Source organism: Coffea arabica, chromosome 10e (genome assembly GCF_036785885.1).
Source record: "Coffea arabica cultivar ET-39 chromosome 10e, Coffea Arabica ET-39 HiFi, whole genome shotgun sequence".
In the NCBI taxonomy this organism is placed as follows: domain Eukaryota; kingdom Viridiplantae; phylum Streptophyta; class Magnoliopsida; order Gentianales; family Rubiaceae; genus Coffea; species Coffea arabica.
The window spans coordinates 18011562-18027582 of NC_092328.1; the positions used below are offsets into that span (position 1 = coordinate 18011562).

Consider the following 16021-nt stretch of genomic DNA (forward strand, 5'->3'; position numbering starts at 1 on the left):
AAAGATGCAGATCCTTTATGCCATTTGATTGCATTATTATGCTTAGTTTATCTATTTGTAATTAATAAAGTGCAATTAAGAAGAATGGCTTTGTGACAACATGAAATCCTTAATTAGGAATTTCTAATGGGGTCATAAAAAGGAAGAAAAGAAATTGTGCAAGTTAAGATGAGAGCAGATTTGCAAGCCGACATCTGAAGGTGGTTAGGGTTTTAGGGACTTTGAAGCGGGGGGGGGGGGGGGAGGGGGGTTTTAAAGAACTTTAAATCTTAGTAGCAAGCGTATTGAAAGCTAGATACTTCACTAATTCAGATTTCTTGAACGCCAAAGTAGGGAGCAGTCTCTCTTACTTATGGAGGAGTTTATTAGAAGGCAAGAAATTGTTGAAGAAATGGAAGATTTGGAGGATAGGTAATGGCAAGAACATCAATCATTGGAATGATCCCTTGGATGCCAAGACCACCTTTTTTTCAATCTTTGCAGTAGTCCAAATTCATGTGGTCAGATCCTAGAGTTTGTGACTTGCTTGATACCAATGTGAGTGGCTGGAATGTAGGCACCAAAATTTTTAATTCATTTTCATTATTTTCTTTCTTTTATTTGATTTTGATTTTGATTTATTTCTACTTCATTTTGTTTCTAAGAAAAATCATCTTTATCGTGCCTAATTTTCATCGGTGTTTGTAGGAAAATCAAGAAAGAAAATGAAAATATAATAAAAATGAAATATGTAATTTTCAAAAAAAAAAAAATTTCACGCGCCCGTGCGTTTGTTCTTGCTACGGTACAATGCAGCTAGATTTTGATACATTTTTGGATTCGATTTTTCTTTCTTTTCTTTTCCCCCAAGCTTACCAGTACAAAGGCCACCTCATCGCCTCAAAAATATATCAAAGACAGCTGGAAAAATGGATCCAATGAACAAGTTGCAAAAAAAATCTAGAAAACTCTCAAATTCGGCCCCGAAATCACTGGTTTGGCTACCCTTTGCACAAGTTTGAAGCTTCATCAAACTACTTCTATCCGCGTTTTTCTTGGCTCTAATCTGCTCACAAAGCTTCATTAGGTATATCCCCAACTTCTCCTTGTTCGATTCAACATTAATACTAGATATTTGAGTGTGTTTATGAGAGTTTATGTTCAAGAAATTTGGATCTATATTTTTATATCATTATTTGATTTTTGGACTTTGTTTGAGGTTCTTTTGAATTCACAATAGCATGAGTTTTGTGTATATGTAAAAATACGGGCTAAAAAGCTTGAAAAATGGAGTTCCGGTAAGATTCCGGCCTTTTTGGCCGGGATTTTTCTAGTTTCCGGCGGGTTTTTTAACTCGTCGAAATTTTCATGGATGTTCTTGGCTATATTCAATTTTTTTTTCTCATTTTATTGGTATGTTTGATCTTCTTCAAACCTTTTGGGCTATTTTCTTTGTGTTTCTAAGATAAAAAACTGGGTCAAATTTGATTTGTAGTAAGGTTCATGTACGGGCTTTGATGCTCTAACCCTATTTTTTTGTTGGGTCTGGTTTAAAAAACAAAAAGGCTGGCCCACTCTTTTCTTCAGTTTTTCTCTGGGCCGAAGAGGATTTTCGACACAAGAAACCATATAAAGGCAGCCCAAGGCTCGTTTTCTTGCAAAACCAAAAAAGAATTTGCAATTTGGTCCCTGATCTATCGAGTATTTTCATTGAAGCCCTAAAACTTTGAATTTTTTTCATTTAGATCCTTAATTTAATTGTACTTTGCTCTCTAAACTTTATCTTTTATTCAATTTTGACCCCTTTTAATAATTACAATTTGACCCAAAAACTTTTAATTTTTTGCAATTAGGTCCCTGATCTTTATTATTTCTTAGCTAGAATGGTTCATCTCATTTAATTGTTGATCATTCTTCATTTAAATGCATCTAATTAATAAATTTTAGGAATTTTATATTTGATAATATTCCTCTACAATAATAAAGTGAGTTTGCTATATGTTACATTTTCTTCTTAATTGTTAATTCAATTGGTACCTTAACTATTTTGTTGGTTTTAGAGTATAAATAGAACAAATCCTACCTCATTTAAACACTATTTCAAGGGAGGTACCTTCTATTATTATTTTAAATTCTTTTTATATGCTCCTTTTTTTTTTTTTTTTTTTTTTTTAATCCGGCTAACCTCGAACACGAGGGGGGACGCCACTCCCAAATTTATTCAAAAATAGACACAAGAGATGTTCTGTTTTGAGATGTTCGCCAGAAGGGCTAAGACAACCGTACATAAGGCATTCGCATCTTATCTAGGCGGGCTAGCCCCTGTATGTAGTCCGGGAGGGTGGAGGCCCCAAAGCTGTGATCGACACCCGTGGAACTTGCTAGATTTGCCAGGGCGTCAGCCACCCCGTTTGCCTCCCGATAGACATGAGAGAAGGTAACCTGGCGACCCAGCGCTAAGGCTTGGATGCGTGAGATAGTCTTCCATAGCTTCCAAGGTACTCGTCCATTGTCATTCACCATAGCCATCAGAACCTGAGAGTCCATTTCAACTTGCAGAGAGTGGTAACCTGTGGAGAGCAACATACCCTCCAGTAATGCCGAGGCCTCCGCTTCCATGTTTGTCCTTGAGCCCAAAAAATAGGAGAAACCACGGAGGACATTACCCCCCGAGTCACGAAACACACCTCCCGCACCAGATGAGCCTGGATTCCCTAGAGATGAGCCATCAACATTCAATTTTACAAACCCCTCAGGTGGTGATTCCCAAAGGACCCAGCGTGGGGCCATCCGCTTCGGTGACGTCAGTCGGAGAAACAAGCCCGAGCGGACCAGCTCCCCGTCATCCTGCGTCACTCGAGCGAAAGGCCGGACCTGGGACAAGTGATGCAGCAGCGTTTGAATATTCCAGCAAACCTGAGTTGGGGTTAAAACAACGCCCTCAAACACCGCCATGTTCCTAGCTTTCCAAAGGCCCCAACAGATTAGCGACGGCAATACCTTGCACAGCTTACCCCGTGCAGAGCCTGGAGGATGACATAGCCACCATTGCTGTAAACGGGAGATAGTGTCGGCCGTAGGCGACTGAGGAACCCACATGGCCCTGGCGAAAAAACTCCAAACCTGAGATGCTAGAACGCATTCCGAGAAGACGTGATCTTGAGACTCTCCATTCAAGCAAAACGAGCACTTTGAGGGGAGTTGGAGGCCAAACCGCTGAAGGGCATCAGGGAAAGGGAGATACCGATTGAGCAGCTTCCACATAAAGACAGCAATCTTGCAAGGAGCACTGGCACTCCATACACACTTCCTAGATCCAAGGCAAGCTCTTTTGGGCCGCAAAGCGTCCCAAGCTGAAGAAATGGTGAAATCGCCAGAAGATGTGAGGGTCCAAGCTGGTCTAGCTCTGTCGTCTAACTCAATTAAGCGGGTGGACTGCGTCACCATATCAGAAACAGACAGCATTCGTCGCCAGACTCTGGATGCTCCACAGACTACCCCATTGTCCTCACTATAACGGGATCGCATGAATAGTGCCCACAAGGAGGAAGAATGGCGGAACTGCCACCACAGTTTGCAGCTGAAAGCCCCTTGTATGCTTTTAAAAGAACGTATGCCAAGGCCATCCTCCTCCACTGGATAACATAGGTTTTTCCAGGAACGCCAATGATGTTTAGGGCCCAGCTCCGTCTGCCCCCAGAAAAAATTGGCCATAAGGCGTTCCAGCTCCTTTAGCACCCCGGATGGCGGGTCCATGACGGCTAACACGTGCGTAGGTATGGCAGAGAGCACATGCTTAATAAGTATGAGTCGCCCCCCCTGGGAGAGGATCTTTTTCTGCCAGCCCGCAAGTTTAGCAATGAATTTATCGATTAGAAATTGGAAGTATTCTTTTTTCCTACGTCCTGCATATAGGTTGCATCCCAAATAAGGAAGCGGCAGAGTTCCATGCCTGAAACCAGTCATCTGTTGAATTCGACGAATCTGGCCAGTTCCACACCGCCTCGATGCTATGAATAAACTCTTGTGATTGTTAATCCGCTGGCCTGTTGCAGTTTGGTATAAATTTAAGAACCGAACCAAATTCCCGACCGACCTTCTATCTCCGCGCGAAAAAATGATGATGTCGTCAGCAAAGGACAAGTGAGTGACCCGAACGCAACCACGTGACGTTGCATAGGGAACCACTCTGCCCCCCTCGACCTGTGCATTCAGTCCCCTACTTAGAGCCTCAGATGCCAGAATGAAGAGGAGGGGGGACAGAGGATCGCCTTGCTTAATCCCACGGGAGGCCTGGAAAAAACCTTTGGACCTGCCATTGACCAACACAGAGAACCAGCTGTGGGAGAGGTTATTTAAAATAGGCAAAATGAATCGGTAGTCAAAACCAAACTTGCAAAGTAGCTGCCGTAGGAACCACCATGACACCCTATCAAAAGCCTTCATCATGTCCAGCTTGAAGATGCAGTTATTTCCCCGTGCCCTCTTGTCAATGGAGGCAATCATTTCTTGCGCCAAGAGCACGTTTTCAGCAATATCACGACCAGGGCAGAAAGCAGATTGCTCCGCAGAAACAATGCCCGAGAGGATTGGCTGCAAACGATTAGCAAGGACCTTTGTAAAAATCTTGTTTACAAAGGTGCACAGGCTAATGGGACTAAAATCGGCAAACGTAGATGGGTTTGGCTTCTTCGGGATTAGGACAATCAAAGTGCTAGCAATTCCTTTTGGGATCGGAGTCCCAGCTAAAAAATCCTTAGTCGCTGCTAAGATGTCAAGAGCTACGATATTCCAGCAGTGACGGAAAAAAATGCCAGTGAATCCATCCACACCCGGGGCACTATCCTTATCGAGGTCGAAAACCACCCTCTTGACCTCCTCCATGGTTACCTCCCCCAATAAGACATCGTTTTGATGCTCAGTCACGAGCCGCGGAACGTGTACCAGCAGATCATCCACGTCGCTAACCTCCTCAGCTGTAAGAAGACTCTGGAAAAAACCAACCGCTTCCTGGCCAATGCTGTCTTCATCCTCAAGCCAACTCCCCCCAGCATCCTTAATGCGATGTATAGCCAGCTTCGAGCGCTTCTCCCTCACTGAAGCATGGAAGTAGCGTGTATTGCAATCCCCATCCTTTAACCACCGTAGGCTGGCCTTTTGACGCCAGTAGTCCTCTTCCACCCGAAGACTGCGCAATAGGATGCCTTTGGCCCGATGGAGCTCAGCTCTCGCCTCGTCCGTCGGGGCAGCCTCGAACAAAATTTCCTTTTGCTGGACCTCAAACTCGTTCTGCCGAACAGCCTGAAATATGTTGCCAAAATGTTGCCTGCTCCAGTGGCGTAAGCATGCCTTCAAGCGTTTTAGCTTGAAATCCAACCGGTACATACCATATCCCTGCGTAGGAAGTTCCCAATTGCTCTGCACCGTCGATTGAAACTCCGAGCTAGAAACCCAGAAATTTTGAAACTTAAAAGGCTTGGGAGCACTAGCATCAGCCCCCCGCAGATGCACCAATAAGGGCGTATGATCAGAGGTGGCCCGATTTAGATGCTGGACCGAAGTATTTGGTAGGAAACTGAGCCATTGGTGATTGGCCAGGACCCTATCCAACCGCTTCCATATCCTAGATCCTGACCGAACGCCAGACCAAGTATATGAGCTTCCAGAGTAAGGCAACTCCTGAAGATGACAGTCTGAGATTGCTGTGTTAAAATCAGAAATGGCTCCCAGGTCCTGATGTGCTCGACCCGTATACTCTGTCAGCGTACGGATAGCATTGAAGTCCCCCCTACCAACCACGGCCTTGTGATCGAGCTAGCAAGAGCGCGGAGTTCCGACCACAGAGCATGCCTTCCCACCCTTGTACATTTAGCATAAATGAAAGAGGCAAAGAAAGTCCCGGTCCAAGAGTCATGACCCGCCATGACATGGAGGACTTGCTCTGAGTTGTGCATGACATTAAAATGAAAACCACACCGCCAAAAGACCCAGATCTTATTTGAGGGATTAAATAAACAAAAATCAAAAGACAACTTCAACCGCAAGCTTTCAATATTGAAAGCTTCAGCCATAGGCTCTAAGAGTACTAAAACAGCAACTTGATGAACACGAATTAATAAACGCAAGCGACTTACAGAGAGTCTGTTCGTCGCTCCCCTAATATTCCAAATAAGCAAATTATTCATTGGAGGTAGAGTGAAAAGGTACCGTAATGGCTTTAGCAGCTTGCCGTGTCAAGACCTGTCGGGTCAGAGGGGTGGTAGCTCGCTTCTTCCTTGCCTTTCGCGAGAGTACCATGGTGAAACCATCTGCCTCCCGTTCAGCAAACTTCTGCTGAACCCGAGGCCCCAGTGCCTTGCTGAACTGCTGAAAAGAGGCAACCAGTGTCTTCCTATCACGCGCACCCACCTCTGGCAAATCCTCCCCATCCGAAAGGGAGCCTTGGGGGGACAGCTTCTCATGCGCAACTTGCTGGATTTGCGAATCATCGCAGATACGACCCAAGACTGGAGAGGTTGCAGAAACTTTCAAGACAGGAGCGGGAGCACCGCTATCCTCAACCTGGCCCGCCGCAACCTGCCCACCATCTAGGCACACGCAACTAGAGCACTCAACCTGACCGCTGCCCACCTGCGCCTGTCGAGCCATAGAGACATGTGATGGCTGCCCCAGTTCTTCATTCTTCTGGTTTGGGCCAGTTCTGGTGATGAGATACGCTAGTTGCGGAGCTTTGGATTGCTTTGCACCAGTCGTGTCTTCGTGGGTCTGGGCTACCGCCGCCGCCGTCAGAGGAGTGCCCCTGGATCCATTCCTGCGATGTTTGTGCTGTCGACAGCCATCACTGGAGTGCCCCTGTCTATTGCAAAGAGGGCAATACAGCGGCAGGTTCTCGTAGAGGAGGCGTTGCCAGAAGCCAGAGTTGCCTGTCCCAATCCAGATACGCTCGGGTAGGTCCTGTGAGACATCAAGATCCACGCAGATGCGTGCCACACTGGGCCTCGACAAAGATGCAGTTGCGGTATCAATTTGTAGTGGGTTGCCAATGGTGTTGGCAATAGAGAAAAGTGACACCTTATCAAAAAAATGGATTGGTAAATGCTCTAACGCAATCCAGACAGGGGCTCGTGAAGATTCACTTGAAACTGTAAAATCTGGGCTCCATTTAAAAACACGCATTGGGAATTCTGCAACGTTCCAGAACCCCTTTGTCCAGCACCGAAGGAAATCTTCCTCCAAGCAAAACCGTATGAGGATATGCCTCTGATCTAGCAAACCGACAGTGAAAGTGGACTTGAAACCGATCGCCAGGAGTGACTTACGAGTGACATCTAGACTTGGCCTGCCATGGGAAAATTTTCCGACCACAGCAAAAGTGAAAGGAGCAGAAAGCTTTGCAATATCCTCTGCCGAGAAAAGGACGGCCGGCTCTCCACGGTATTGTGCAGCAGTCTTGATCTTGCAAGGAGATGATGAGGGTGAAGGCTGCGCCTGGAGCACAGCCGCAAAGGAGCGGCCAGCCCCCCCTCCAGGCGGCTGAAAGCCAGCCATGCAGAAAACCTAAACTACCAAAAATAGACGCACGACAACCCTATGCTAGAGAGAACTCTTAGTTGGATAAAACCTAGTTACAATATAATTGCTTGGACACATTCCAGATTTTTTTTATATGCTCCTATATGTTTTATTTTCATGTGATTGCATGTTTTGAATGTTTTCTCACTAGTCCAATGCTAGTGAGGACTTGTAGAAATGTGCTAATCCAATGCTAGACCCTTTAGACCGTTTTCACACTAGATTCATACCTTGTGCGATATTTATTGCATTTTATGTATTTTTCCTATTTTTAGGTTATTTTTTTCATGATATTTTTCCTACTATTATTCCCTTACTTTCTATATGTTTGGATCATATGATTTAGAATTACATCTCATTTTAGGAAATTAGATATAGGCTAGTCCATTTGTTTGACTAGTTTAGGAGAGTCACTCTTCAAATATAGGAAATGGGCGAGCATGATTTTTTAGCCTTAGCACACTATTACCTCTCCATGAAAAGGAAAATTGAGTCATGAATTTTAGTCTCCTGTACTCGTTATATTGCATTCTCGTCTTTTAGATAACGTATATTTATCTATATATTATCATCATTTTTTTTAATCTCATCTTTTGCATTTTTCGTGACTTTTTCAAAGAATCATTTTTGGGTATCAGAATTAATGTGATTGATACCAATTAAATTTTGAAGAGACATTTTGTCCTTCTCGATACCCCTTAGATATGATTTGCATCCATATAGAAACATCCAAATGTGATAAGTTTTATAAGTTAGATTAGAAAAATTTTTGATTAAATCTCGCAACTAGCCTTGATTAGGTTGAAAGGGTGTCTTAACTTTGAACCTATCAAATCTTTGCGGTCCATTTCTTCAACTTTGACTCCCGAACTCTTTTATCTTATTTTCAAAGATCTCAAAGCGTCTTAAAAGGGTTTTATCAATTTTTTATTTAAAATATATTTTGGGTGATTTGGTACACTTAAATTCAATTCCAAGTGGCAATTCTTTTTTTTTTTTTATAAAAACCCTTTTTAGACTATTATGTTGGACCCAAACCGTCGCATTTTTCTAAATCCCATTTTAGACCCTTTTTCTTTATTTATGTTCTAAAATCAAAAATTCATTTTTTCAACGCTATTTTTATTTTCAAAAATGGGGCATGACAGTTTTGGCGACTCCATTGGGAACTTTTAGTGAATCCAAGCACTAGGTTTAGTTAATTTTTTTCTTTTTCTAACCTTTTTTATATATCACATTAGGATGTTTTAGGTTGCATTTTTCTTTTTCTTTTACGTTTTAGGATTTTTGCATTTTACACCCGTAATCGTCTCTCGCTCTCCGTGTATGTGATGAATGATTTGTTTAATTTCATTTATATTATCGTGCTTTTGCATTTGGGGTGGGGGAATGTCACCTTAGAACCTTCATGTGTGCTTAATAATATTAATCCCTCCCCTCAAAGAGTCACTTCATACGTGCATTCACAAACCTCTTTTTATTTTCTCTTCTCTTGCATTCACAAACTTTAAAAAATAAGAGTTCTGGCATGGTATTCTTTTAAGAGCCCACCTAATTAGATAGGTTATTACACGTTTAAATTATATCTTGTTGTATTTAGTACCTTAATATGGCACTTCATTTTTTAGGCCTACCCTAGCATATAAAGAGGGTTCATCTAGGTCATGCTTAATTTTGTTAATTGCATATTTATTTATTTTAATAAATTAACATCATGCATTAACTTTAGAGGGAATGCCATTTAGAAAATCCCATTTTAGCATTAGGCCAACCTTTTCTCCCCTGAGTATCTAATCCTCTATGGGATTTTCACGTTTAATTTTGCCAAAAATTGGAGAAGTGGGGCTCATAGGTAACGTATTTGATTCGACCTTTGTGCTTCAGATGGACAATCCTCAACGAATCAAAAATTTGTTGGTAGTGCCAAGTGAGGTTCGGAGGTGGCTCGCACTTCTTTCGTCTAGTGAAATTCATCAAGTGTCATCTCACCTAGGACCAATCGGGAACTTTAAAGACATTGAATCGGACGGTTATTTGGTAGAGGCATTGGTACAATTATAGGACCCTAGTTGTTCGGCATTTAGGATAGGAAACAAAGAAATGACTGTGAATTGAAGAGGTAACTGGTCTTCTTTGTGACGGCCCCATCTCCCCCTAAGGCGAACCAAAGGGTCGGCAGACCGCCTGTCCAGCTCTCGCCAGGACTACGGATCAAATTATTCATAAACCTTACTAAATGGTCCAAAGAACTTTGGGAAAATGAATCATCGGAAAATGTGAAGGACCGCAGCCACGTCAAAATCCGACCAAATTTTTCTTCCTCGTTCAAGCTTCACACTCACTCGATTTTCCCAATGGATATAAGAAAGTTCACATAACCATAGAAACGTACAATCTCAAACGAATACGCTTGAAACACTTGATTACACACTTATATACATATATACATCAGAGTCTTCAACAAGTTAACTTAAAATACAAGTCATAGTAACCATACGTATACAAAATACAATTAGAGTTTTGATTACAGAGAAGCATGATCAAAAGAATGTCTACACTAGCTCGACTCTTTCTTCAAAAGTCATAGCTCTCAAAATATTGAACCCTGTAAGGAAAACAAAGATAACAGGAGCGGGGTGAGCTTACACTCAATGAGGTACCACAAGTACAAGTAGTCAAGAATCATGGCATTTCACTTTTAAGGCACATATACACATCATGTAAGGAAATGAACAAACACCTCAGATAGAAAGGATACAGGTTGCTCTTAAGAGCCAAATTCCCATTGCAGTACTTGATCCCAACTCGTTGACGCTCCGTCAACTTTCGAGGAAACAAACATGACCGTAGACCCCACTTGACATCAAATTCCATCCACCGATCATACCTCTTGCCGGGCCCGAACACCACACACAGAACAGAGGTGGTAATACTCGAGTATATCGGAAATCCAGAGTTTCCAATACCCAAAGATTTCCCAGAAACAGACTACCGTGACTCGTTATCTAATCGACCAGGTCCTTGCCGGTTCGATCGAGTAAATAGCCACAGGATTTGAGCTCAGAGGTCACAAAAGGATCGTTGGATACAAGCCTCCAAATGACGTCAGAACAGACACAGATAACAGATTCAAATTCGCACAGTAAATGATCACATAGGCAAGAGAACGAGTGTGATAAAGTACACTCTCATCTCATTCAAAATAAATAGGGTTCATAGTCATTCATGTCACAGATTTCAAGTACAAATAAACCAGTTAAGCAACAAATCAGGGGAGGGTACACTCACCAGTTCAAGCAAAGATAACTTCAAAAGTTTTCTCCCAAAGGATGGCTTTGATCACCGTCACGTCCTAACAACAACCAAGGTAAAACAATTATGGTTTCCTCATCCACAAACCCAGGAAACGGAATGCACAAATGAGGCTCGACTACAAGTAGTGTGCCTAGTCAAGTTAACTATGTGGCGTTGGAGTAAAAAGGTAGCAGTTGGTCTTAAAAACATAAACAACCCTAAAACCTTTCGCTCAAGTCGCGAGTACATCCAACTAGCCCTCGAGTGAAAATTTGGGTAGCATGCCCTTTGTATTTACCTATTTTCCAGCCATTTATGGCTTCATTATTTTTCTCAATTCAGCTCCAAAATCACACACAAATAATCTTACCACAATAGCCTTTCACTAGGCTCAATGTCATTCAATTACAAAATAATGCTAACAATGCGACCGGAACTAATGTTCAAGACAAATAACAAAATAACAGGTTTGATATCTCTTGGCGTTTCGGTCACAACCGAAGCTACGCTTATCGGATTGGGGTAACATTTATACCGTTTCGAATCTAAGACAGAGAAATACATTTCCTATGAAGACATCAACACCCAATTCGTTCCTTTTCAAGGTCAAAATATGCAATCTCAGAGAAAACAGAACATTGTCCACAAAACAGTACATTTGGCAGTCAAGGGTATTTTTGTCATTTCACATGCTACCATGCTCTGATTGAGATGAAATTTTGTAGTCATCTAGTTAACACCATTTCCTACAACTTTCATGTTTCAACCTAAGCTTGATTCGGCCTCTAATATGGATGAATTAAACAGGTCAGAACAGGGCAGTTTCAACCTTAAAGCTGGAAATTTTCTTTAGGCAAGTCCATCTAGCACATAATACACTAATTTATCACATAACAAAACTATCAAACCATGGCCAATCATTAATCATCACATGAGGGCAGAAAATTCACCATAAAAATTGAAATTTATCATAACACTATTTCAACCCATGAAATTTCTCACAAAACTACATATTTAACAACTCTAATCCACCAATTTACAATTATTAAGAGCAAAGAGGGATTTCTAGACAAGTTACCTTGGAACCTTAAAAAAGATGGTAGTTTAGGATTTCTTCTTCCAAAATCACTCCAGCAAAAGCTCTAAACCTTCTTAGTGAGTAACTTTTATGGAGTAGTTTGCAATTTTAACGGTTGGAACTCAAGATTTGAGGAAGAAATTGAAGATGCAAGATGAAGTTTTCTCTCTTTTTTCCTCTCCCTATTTTTGGCCAAGAAGACAAGAAAGTGAAGGAAATTTTGGTCAAATTTTGAGTTTTAGTAAAGGTAAGAAACTTGGGTCAAAGTTGGGTAGATTTTCGACAAGTGTCGCCGTAGGATCAAAGCTCAATTTTTTCTTTTTTTCCTTTTGTCTTTGGTCAAACATTGTGGCTGGGTTAAGAGATATTTTAGGGTTAATTAGCTGAAATAAAAGCAAGGATATTAAGGTAATAAAGTAGTGTTCAAGTGGTGTACTCACTCGGTAACAAACGGTATACGTCGGTTCATACCGTTTTTCCTTATCTCGCGCGTACTAGGGTTTTCACTTATAATTCACTAACTTATTATTATTACTTCTAATCACATACTTTTTCTTATCTAAAACTCACTCTTAACCACCAAATTTAGTACACACACTTCCACAATTAATCACACTACCAAAATACGCGAAAACCCTAATTTACCCGAACTATAAAACTAAGGGTAAAACTCTTAAATCTCTTATTCATTACAACTATTGAGGGAGTAAATGAGTAGTAAAACTATCATAAGGTAATTGAGTCAAAATAAAAGGGAATTTTAGTCAAATTTTTGTATTTAGAAGAAGTAAGAAAGTCTTGGTCAAAATCCACCATCCATTGGTTTCGCGACAAATGGCGCACTAGGGTTTATTCTCATCGTTTTGGCTACCAATGGTTAATTTACTTAGCTAACCTCTAATTATCCCCGAGCACTTTGTAAAAATAATATTCCCTAGTACAACGTCACCTAGTCATCAAAATTTTATCGCATTAGCGGGTCCCACATCCAATATACACTACTAACGTCACATAGACTAACTTGTACCGGAAAAATGTCTTAACAACTTAATTCCCTTATAAAAATCTCTCAAAAATTAATATAATAAAGAAAGGTATAGAAATTGTAAGCAAGAAACTAAAATAATGACTAGCAATAAAGAAATTTTTGGGTTCTCACATTCTTAACTTATCAGTGCATAGCATAGCTGTAATTTTCCCATTCGCCTCCAGCAAGGCTGAGTTTTGTCACTTCACTAGGTTGAAGGAGTCTGTATTATAAGGGTCTGATCAAAGCATAGATGTTAATTTCTTATTTGATAAATTAGCACTAAGAGATGGGTTCGAGATTGCATTTCGAGAACTTTTCATTTATGTCTAAGACAATGTGGGAATGCAAAAGACTGTGGATATATGGACTCGTCATGGTTGGGACGTGCCTGTTTCCATGAAAAGATAAGAAGGTTGCTTTAAAAATTACTAAACTCATGTTTGACCTCTTTCTTGAGATTAAAAATCGATAGTGTTCTATAGTACCGACCATTTTGGCCGACATATTGGTTGCTTGTACCAAATGCCAGAGAAGGCCAGGTCATGTGAAAAATCATAAGTTAGTCATTATTGCTAAGCTTGGTCAAGTCAACCAGGTAAGCTGTGATACACCGAATGTTTGGAGGCTGTTTGTAAAGAAGATACTGGAGTTTATTTTTTTTTGGATTTGATTTAAAACCTTATTTTGTTTTAAAGGACTAGAAAACCCTAAATTCTAATAAAAAAAATCCTAGTTTACTTGTGACTAACCGATTTTCTTAAATCTCTCATTTTTAATGTAATCAATGGAATTGTAAAATCCCTCACATTTTGCTTAAAATTCCTTTTATTTGGCATTTATTCCTTTCTAATAGCTTTACTACTCATTCACACCCGCAGTAATTGCAATCAACCATAGAATTAAGGGTTTTCCCTTTCATTTTCAAATTATCGCAAATTAGGGTTTTTTTCGCCTTTTCGTAGTGTGACCATTCGGTACGGAGTGTGTATCAAATTTGGTGATTAAGAGTGAGTTTTAGATGATATTAAGTGTGTGATTAGAAGTGATAATAATAAGTGAGTGAATTATAAGTTAAAATCCTAGTATACGCGATTTAAGAAAAAACGGGTTGAATCGACGGGTACCGTTTGTTACCGAGTGAGTGCATCACTCGAACACTACTTTATTACCTTAATCTCCTTGCTATTAATTGATTAAAATCAGCCCCCAAAATAGCCTCAAGGCAGCCGAAATATTGGACCAAAAATAAGAGAGAAAAGAACAAAATTTGACTTCCAATCAAAGTGTGACACTTGTCAACTTTGACCCAAATTAATTCCTATCATTTTAACCTTCTTGAAGCTTCATTTGAGCCTTCATTCTCAGCCTTCCAGCCGTGAGAGTGAGAGAGAAAAGTGGGAAGAAACCATTCAATTTCCATCTTGATTTTTAGCTTAATTTGAGTGAAAATTCAAAATCTAAACCGATTAAACTCTTCCTTTAGTTCTTAAGAAGCTTTGTGTGGTGAAACTTTGGAGGGAAATGTTGTGATTCTCTCTTGCAAGGAGTCTTGGTGAGGTATTATGGTTTCCTATCCCTTTCTGCATTTAATCTTGTTCAAGTTTAGCTAGAAGCTCTTAATCTTGCCTTATAACGGTTAATCGATTAGTTTTGATTGATTTGTTGGATATGGAGCTAGGGTTTACATTTTCAGCTTTGATTATAGTTATATACCTCTCTATTGATGTTATTGAGTTAGTAGTTGATGCTTTTGATGATAGAGTACTTGTTGGATATGAATTTCTAGTGGAAAAGTTCAAATTCCAGAATTGAGATTCTTCACTGCCCTGTTCTGCCTGATTCTGTTTGACCATGATGGGGGCCGAATTAGGCTTAGTACAAAACATGAAAGTTGTAGGGAATGATGTTTTATAGCCTCCTGTAAAATTTAACCTCAATCTGAGAACTGTATCATGTGAAAAGACAAAACTACCCCTGACTGCCATAGGTAGAGCTCTGTGGACAGTTTTGACATTTCACCAATCTGACCGCATTATTTTCACCCTGATTCGTATTACATTAGTATTTGGCCAAAACATGATAGTTGTAGTGCTATGTTATACCTGAAAACGCCTCAATCGGACTTTTGTAGCCTGAGTTATTATCGTTTACGCATAGTGCGGTTAACTAGCTTGAATGTGAGATTCTGGTTCTGTACTTTGAAATTTTGACCTGGATACACTACGAACTGTGTAGACACCAAATTTTTAGTGTTGTTTTCTTGTATTTTCTTTAGTTTTTATGTTATTATTTTATTTTCTTTTCTTTTTTTAGTAATTTTAGCATAGGAATTTATTGAAAAAGAAAAAGAAAAATCCTTCACAAAAAATATATTTTATTCCTTTTCAAATGCAAGTTATTGTTTATCAATTGGAAAAAAGAGGGAAAAGAGAAAAGAAAAGAAAAGAAAATTAGCATTCTATTTTTATCTTAATTAGCTTTTCTTCATTAGTTATCTATATTTTTTATTAATTAGTTATCTATATTAATTAGTTATAAAAAAAGGAAAAAAAAGAAGAAAAGGTGTCGCATGCATGCTGCATTTTTTTTTGCAACTTTGCAAGGAAGGACTAGGCGGCTCCTTGGTTGCAAATACAGAAGAGCTGGCTGAAGTTTAGGGTTGGGGTTCCCGTATAAATAGAAAAGAAAGGCAGCCGCAAGGGGGGGTTTTTTGGTTGACGGCTGCAATTTGAGAGGAAGGACAAGAGAGTAGAGGGCCGTAGGATGAAGGGTTCTGGGGAAGTTGGGGAGCATACAGAGAGCCAAAAAGAGAGGGAGAGCAAAACAGAGAAAAGGGGCTGAGGGAAAAGCTAAGGGGGAAGAGACAGAGGGGCTTGACGGAAGAGAAGGGAAGACTGGGAGTGGGTGGCCGAGAGTTTGAGAGCTTCCGTGAGAGAGAGTCTGAGGTTTGAGAAAAGAGAGGATACGGGGGGAGAGATTTTAGAGTGAAACAGCGAAAGAAAAACTGAAAAGAGGAGCTGGAGTTGCGGCTGCATCTGGAAAAGAGAAGTTATAGGAGGAAGACCGAC

At 40.5% G+C, this 16021-nt stretch overlaps 1 protein-coding gene across 1 annotated transcript in view; it reads right to left on the reverse strand.

Moving 5' to 3' along the window:
* Nucleotides 1-2250: 2250 nt before the first annotated feature.
* LOC113711377 (uncharacterized) overlaps nucleotides 2251-16021 on the reverse strand; it is a 51950-nt gene continuing 38179 nt past the window's right edge. Inside the window, exons 2-3 of the mRNA XM_027234545.2 lie at nucleotides 6187-7512; nucleotides 2251-5793 (exon numbers count right to left, since the gene is read on the reverse strand). Of these exons, the coding sequence (XP_027090346.2) occupies nucleotides 2251-5793; nucleotides 6187-7512 (4869 nt within the window). The remainder of the gene's footprint in view (nucleotides 5794-6186; nucleotides 7513-16021) is intronic.